This window comes from Cryptomeria japonica, chromosome 2 (genome assembly GCF_030272615.1).
Source record: "Cryptomeria japonica chromosome 2, Sugi_1.0, whole genome shotgun sequence".
NCBI classification, from domain to species: Eukaryota; Viridiplantae; Streptophyta; class Pinopsida; order Cupressales; family Cupressaceae; genus Cryptomeria; species Cryptomeria japonica.
The window spans coordinates 669,023,969-669,031,721 of NC_081406.1; the positions used below are offsets into that span (position 1 = coordinate 669,023,969).

The window sequence follows — 7,753 nt, forward strand, 5'->3', positions numbered from 1 at the left end:
TCTAGATTACAAATAAAGGTGATAGAGCTATTTTTAGAAGAATTATTCAAATCTTCATTCTCTAGTCTTTTCAACTTTTCCCATCTCCAACTTTTAAACAAATGTTTTCAAGCAATTAAGTAGTCTAGAGTTATAGATTCCGTAATCTTGATTTCTCTATTAACTATGTATATGTTCTCATGTGTTCAAGTATAGATCCATCTTGACTAATATTTGATTAATGTAGACTATTTATTTACAATATATTATAAATATATGATAATATTGAAAATATAAACACAAATGTGACCTAAATTTATAGCATTTTCAACACCAAAATCGTCATGCCAAAGGAATGTTTCAGGCTGCAACAAATACATTAATAAATCCTGAATTCTACAGAGGGCAATTTTTTCTGAACCTGCGTAATGCACTCGATGAATCCACTTCATGCCAAGACTAAAATGTTTATCAAACAATGGCGCAGACAAAAGAGAAGAAGATCTGCGATCGAGTATGCAACTATCCTTAAAATAAAAATTTATAAAGAGAACACCTTATCTATAAAATCCATGGCTACAGACCTAACGTCCCTCCAAGGAAGAGAAATAGTAGGTATCTGTACTGCACTTGTATGAGCTCTGTATTGATGAGCTCGGCTTCCCTTTCTCAACCGAAAGTGAAATGAAGGATGCTTCCCCTTCAAGAATTTGCACCACTTGCCTCATGGGAGGCCTGGCTTCTGGTCTAGGATTGCAACAAAGCAGTCCCAATCTAAGCATCCTCTCCATTTCAAGCTCAAGGTATTCACCATTAAGCTTTGGATCTGCTGCATCCATGACCTTGTTGTTGGTGTGCAGCTCTCGCAGCCAATCCAACAAACCAATTTGAGGGGCATCGGGAAAGGGAGTTACAGGACGCCTTCCACATGCAACCTCCAACATCAAAACCCCAAAACTGAACACATCCGATTCAGGAGTGGCCCTTCCCCTGTGTCCCACTTCTGGTGCAATGTATCCTGGTGTTCCCATCACACAAGTACTCAAATAGTTGTCATCATGCCTGTACAAACGAGCAAGTCCAAAATCCCCCAATTTCCCACGAAGCTGCGAATCCAACAAAACATTGCTAGACTTGATGTCCCTGTGCACTACTCTCTGTTCCCATCCCTGGTGAAGATACAGCAGTCCAGCAGCTACATCCCACAGAATTCTGTACCTCTGAGCCCATCGTAGAACCCCACCAGGATTACCAAACATCAATTTCTCCAGGCTTCCATTGGGCATGAAATCATAGACTATGAATAACTGTTTTCCTCGCCTGCAGTAGCCTCTGATCTGCACAAGATTCCGGTGCTGTAAACGCCCTAGACTTGAAATCTCTGCTATGAATTCCTTCACTCCTTCGCTGCTCTCTCGGAGGAGACATTTTACAGCAACTTCGAGGCCGTTGCTACAAAGGACTCCTTTGTAAACCTTGCCGAAGCCTCCACACCCTATGACTTGCTCTTCTCTGAAACCCTTGGTTGCAGTAGCTAAGTCTCTGTAGCTAAATCTATGTGGCCAATACTCCACCTCCCATTCTTCAACAGGGTCTCTACTTTTCTTTCTTTTAAACCACATTACTGCAACTGCTAGTAGTAGGAAAACAACCATACCTGTGGTAAATCCTGCTATTAGTGGCAATTTGGGGGATTTGGATTTGCTCTGTAAGAGGCATGGAAGCATGGATGTGTTCAAGGCAGGTGCCGTTCCATTTGTAGAGAAGCTCCATGTTAGGATGTAATTGCCTTCAATTGTTAATCCTGTTGCTGCTGAGAAACCCACATACATTTCTTCTTCAAGAATGTCAGACAGAGTTAGGTTTTTCATAGATATCAGGGGAATTTCTGGACGAAGGGATCCAGCAGGGGCTACCGTTACATTGAGCTCCTTTGAAACATGGTCGTATTCAATCCAGGCTTGTATGTTATGCCCACTCTTGAGATCGAGGCCTAAAGATTGGTTACCAATCCAGTAACCTGCAGACTGAGATTTTTGAGAGATAAGAGAGTTGAGATCCACACCCACATGATTGCTGTTAATATCATTGAATTCATCGTTCTGGACGATGTCGAACTCAACTGCAAAGAGATGATTGTAAGAGTGTCCCATGCTTGTAAAATTGTCGAAGAGACCGAGGTAGAGGCCATCTAAAGCTGTGTTTTGAGATGGGTGAGGGGCTATGATAAAGGCCAATCCATCTCCGGCCAATGAAATGTCTGATGGGGGAAGTATGCAGAATACGAAGGTAGTGCTGAATGAGAATGTTTCATCTTTGATACGCAGAGGTTGTGAATATACAGCTCTGCCCTTAACGTGTTCTGCTAGATCAGTTAGGCGGATACCCACATCGGGGATCACTGTTGCGTTTCCAGAGAGATGTATGGAAGAGAAATTCGTTTGGGCGATGAAATTCGTTTGAGCTTGGACAGTTGGGCACCAATGGAGGAGGAGGAAGAAGAAAAGAGAAAGGGTCAGAGACGTGCTTCCCCTTACCATTGTGATGGAGGAGAGGATGGTATTGTGGCCAAAGGTAGCTTATGCAGATTTACAGAAAGAAGTGAATGATAAAGATTTCTACAATCTATAGATAGAAAGTTGTTTCTGGGTTAAATTGTGTACAAGATTAGATTTTTGAATTAACGTTTTGGATCTATCATCAAGATAAAGAGAATAGATAGAAAGTTGTTTCTGGATTAAATAGTGTACAAGATTTTTGGATCAACGTTTTGGGTTTTGGATCACACGGTGATCCATCATCAAGATAAAGAGAATAGATAGAAAGTTGTTTCTGAATTAAATTGTGTATAAGATTTTTGGATCAATGTTTTGATTTTTGAATCAACATTTAGATCACACTCCGTGATCCATCGTCAAGATAAAGAGAGCTAAAATAAGTAGTTCGACCTTCAAACAATTTATGATAATTTACTAGAACCAAAGAAAAAAATGATAGGTAGTTTCATTAATTTGTACATTGACATTTTGGATTCAATATTAAAAGAGAAAATATAAGATCTTTAAGATCTTGAATATCAATATAAAACAAATCTTTTGTTGAAAACTAATGTCAACTTTGGTAGGTACTTTGTATTTTAATTGAATTAAAAAAATAAAAAATTGTTGAATTATTTAATATTAAAAATAATTATTCAGAAATTTCTATTTAATGATATCTTTTTATGAATTTTTTTTTTTATTGTGTCACAAAATAGAATTGTTAGACTATTTAATATTAAAATATTCTTGTCAAAATTTCTATTTATAATGTTATAATATTACTTTATCAATTTTTATATCATAAATATATCCTTCTATAAAGAAAAATGAGATGTTAATTTGGAGTTATTATATTTATTAAATATTTATTTTGTTTTATTTTATCTTAAACAATGTTAAGATTGACATTTCTAGCATGTTTTACATAGGTGTATTTAAGATATCTATGTTTAATTAAATTTTCTTTTATTTTGATTTAATTTAAAAAATTGATAATCAATATTTATATTTATATGTAATTTATCATTTATTTATAAAATATATTTAACATATTTAAAATTATATTTAATATCTATAAATTTGAATGAATAATATGTATTTTATTTTTAAAAACTTTACTAAATATTTATTGTATATTTAATTATAATTTATTTTAAAATTTTATTTACTATTTTATTCATAACATTTAAATGAAATTGGTCATGAAGTAATCTTATAGAGTTATTCAAATCTTTCTATTACCTAGTCAAATTCTTAATGTAGTCTTATGAAATAAGCATTTCCATGTTATTCTACATATTTATGATCATTAATATTCTCATAATTAAAAATAATTATACAAGAAAGATTTAGTTAATGTGTCTTTTGACATTTTGCAATGGTAGGGGAAGACATTAGAGAAATGGATGATTCAAATTCATTATCTTAGTTTGAATCATATGAAGATGATTCTGTTGGATTGCATAATACAAATTTCTATCAACCTCTAAGATTTTGAAGCCAAACCTAGTTTTGGAAAAGAAGAAGGGTCAAAAAAATAAACAAGTTAAAAAGGGAGGAACTAGCTTTGTCTAGTGGCCAAGCTTAAATGAACAGTCACTTGCTCACATCTAAGGGAGTTAATACCTCCTTCCAAAATGGTGAAGATGACCAATTAGAATGTTTTGATTAGATTAACTTGGGAGAGGCCCGAAATATCACATAGCCCCTATAGCAAAGAAACCTTGGGACTCACGAGGAGTGAGATCCCAAAACTTGAGTGCCAACTGCTAAGAAAGAACAAAACCCAACAAGCATACAAAACTAGACACCACAAAACCCAAAGACTAGACTAGACTAAACAAACAAAGAGAACAAAAAACCAACAGACACATCCCCATTGATTACACAAACTAATGGCCTACTTGGTTGGGGGCTTCTCAATCTTCCAATCCTGGCTCATTGCCTTCACTTTTTCAGAGAAGGAATGCTTCTTGTTCAAACCTTAGCTAGATGAAATAGCAGTGGACTCTGGGGTCACTTTCACCCTAGACACTGACACCTCTAAACTAGTGGTAGGAGAGGAATCCAAATGACACTTCTTTCTTGCCTGCCTCCTATGAATTTCATCTTGTATGGCCTATAGAGTTGTAGAATTATTCTTGTACATTTCATTGTTCTGAGCTATCAATTCCTCCATTTTCCTTTTAAGGGACACTTGGCTATCTTGCAATGCCTCAATTGCCTTCGTTGTCTCCTTCATATCCTCCTTCTGGTCTATCTTATCACATGGTTCCTTCAATTCCTCCTCCATACCTTCACACCTATCAAGATTTTTAGTTGAATCATTGGTCACGACCCAAACCCTCTAATCTTTGTCATCCATTACCTAGCTTGAAGCTCTAGAATCCACTTCGATGAGGGCCTACAATATGTTAATTTTCTTTTTCACCATATTAAGTTTCCCCAGAAGCCAATAAATTATAGCTTCTTATTTGTTGCAACCATCACAAAGTTCCTTAACATTATTCACAAAGGTAGGGAAGTCTCACTTCCTTGGCGAGTTCACAGGTTGGGGGGGGGGGGGGTGGCAAAGCCAAATGAGGGGCTAGAAGGGAAGCCAACATTGTTAATGGGGTTGTCCAAGGTCCACTCCAACCCAGTAGACCATGAGGGAGCAGAGTCCTCAAAATCATTCTCCTCTACCTTCGACTCTTCAACTATGCATTCAATAATGGGAGGGGTTGGGGGATTCTTGGATTTATTTGTTTTGCTAGAGTTAACCCGAGTAGGGGTCCCTTTGGGCTACGAGTGGAAATGGCATATTTTATTTCTAGGTTATCCAATAGCTCAACATATAGAGTGAGCCCAGAGGGATTACAAGTCATCCCACCCGTGGGAATTAAATTCAGGTGGAAATTGTATAGACATAGGGGAAGGACATTTTTGGTTTTGGCCACAACCACAAACGAGATATAGATGAAAAAAGCCAATAAGGGAAATTCATCTTCATGCCATACCTCAAATGGTTGAGCATGGGGAAAAGTTGAGAATGGAACCATATAAATATCTTGTCCAAAGTGATGAACTTCATGAGGAGTAGTATGACCTCTTTCCAAACCCCAAGCAAGTCATTTATGTTAAAATCACTTTGTAGGTAAGCAACTTTCTCCCCCAGATTCAGGAACCTCTTGAAATCCTCCTTGTAATTACCCTTGGGTTTCTTTGGGAAGGTCATTTCCTCCACCACAAGACCTATAGTAGTCATAATGGTTACCATAGAAACCGTGAATTTCAACTCACTCACTTGGACATTGCCCTTGTCCCAAGATTGGGCAAATTGCTTAGATAGATTAGGGTTGAAACACTTCATTTCTTCAACATAGGTCACCAGATTGCCCTCCACCACCTTTTTCCAAAGAAAATCATTGTTAAAATCTCCACCCATCGTTTCTACAGTAGAGCTGAGAACAGGGCCCAAAAAGGGGTTGCTAACACCAGCTATGGAAAAGACATAAAAAGACAGTTTTGCAAGAAGCATAACTTTTACTATATTTAACAAGGCAAGTACATATCAATAAATGATTAAAGTACAATGTGGCCAAGATAATAAAGGGAAATAAAATTTTAAAATCTTTAGTTCTCATTGGGATTAATGTCTTCAGATTGTGGCATGAATAGCTTTAGGTAATTTATTTTGCGTTGTCCAAATTTTAAGCCCCTCGAAAAAAGGATTTAAGTTTGCCAGCCTGACCGCAAACCTATTGCCTTCCCTAAAGGTGTGTTGGTCTTATGTGGCCAAAGGTTGCAATGAAACCTTGACACTTAGTGATTAGGTCCACCATACACTAGTCGGGTTTCACGTTTCCTTGTAGCATCATGATGATGTTTTCTGAATCACCCCCGGGATGATATTTTGGTAGCCCCTATCCTTGGTAATAGAAATGCCAAAAAAAATTATCATCATTTCTGCCATGTTAGAAGTTTGGATGCCCAGGTTATCCACATAGGCCACCACGACCCTACCATCTGGATCTTTGATGACCCCACCCACACTCGCTCGACCCATCCGGATTTTACCGAGGATTGCCCATCCTTAGAACAAGCCCACACTAGCTCGTCATCCATAGCCATTCTACAAAACCTTAAATTATTTAGAATCCTATGAAGTTCCTCAATGACTATTTTAAGCGGAGGTTCAAACTCCTCAGGGGAGAATTTCCATTGAGGGGGGAAAGAGCTAGGGAACCAGTAATCCATTAAGAGTGTCCCAAATCTATCCACCAGAAAATTCTCAATAGCCAAGCAGATCGATTGAAACTCCAAAGGAGTAGCTAAGGCCCAAGGATCCTTCCAGAACCTAATACTCCTCCTGCCCCCTAGTTGCAAAAGCAATCCATCTGAAGCAGAAGTTTGGATTTAATCAGATTGTTCCAAATATGCAAACCCCTAGGAAGCTCATCACTAGAAAGAAAGAGTTTTCTATTTCCTCTTTTAGGTATTTACTTTGCATCACTTTCGACCAATCCTCCTTCTCCATAGTAAGTCTCCAACCGATTTTAGTAATAAGAGATAAATTGAGCGAACGCGTGTCCTTATGCCAAGACCACCCGACTCCTTACTAGAGAACACCATCCCCCAGTCAACTAAGGAAATACTATTCCTTTGTTCGACTCCCGACCATAAAATTCTCTTTTGGATTTAAAATTCTCCTTTGGATTTTATCCAACTTCTTAGCCCAGGCTATTGGTGTATGGAATAAGGACAAAAGGTACACCATGATACCCTAAAGTGAAGCTCTCAAGAGTTGAAATTTACCTGCATTACTCAGGTTGTCTCCTTTCCAACCCACCAGTTTCCTTTGGATTCTTTCAAACAGCCCTAACTAAACATAATTATCCACTTTACCAAAAGTGAGAGTTAAGCCCAAATACGAAGCTGGAAGACTAGCAATCTGGCAATTCAAAACTCTAGCGATGCGATCCTAGAGGTTATGGGACACATTCATTAAGTAGAGCACACTCTTGTCCAAATTGATTTTCTGCCTAGACACAGTTGCATACTTAAATAAAATAGAGATCTGTTAATTAGCTTTTTCCATTGATGCTGAACCCAACATAAGAGTATCGTCAACAAATTGTTGATGCAATATAATCAGAGTAGCTCTAGAAGGTTGAATCCCTTTCAAAGAATCCTATTGGATACTTACCTTAGTATTCCTTCTCTATATTTTAGCCTAATTCTTCTATTAATTA

At 37.5% G+C, this 7,753-nt stretch overlaps 1 protein-coding gene across 1 annotated transcript; it reads right to left on the minus strand.

Moving 5' to 3' along the window:
- Positions 1-321: 321 nt before the first annotated feature.
- Positions 322-2,719, minus strand: LOC131034031 (L-type lectin-domain containing receptor kinase SIT2). The gene has a single exon (XM_057965375.2). The coding sequence runs from the start codon at positions 2,517-2,519 to the stop codon at positions 564-566; it is 1,956 nt and encodes a 651-aa protein (XP_057821358.2). The 5' UTR covers positions 2,520-2,719; the 3' UTR covers positions 322-563.
- Positions 2,720-7,753: the final 5,034 nt, after the last annotated feature.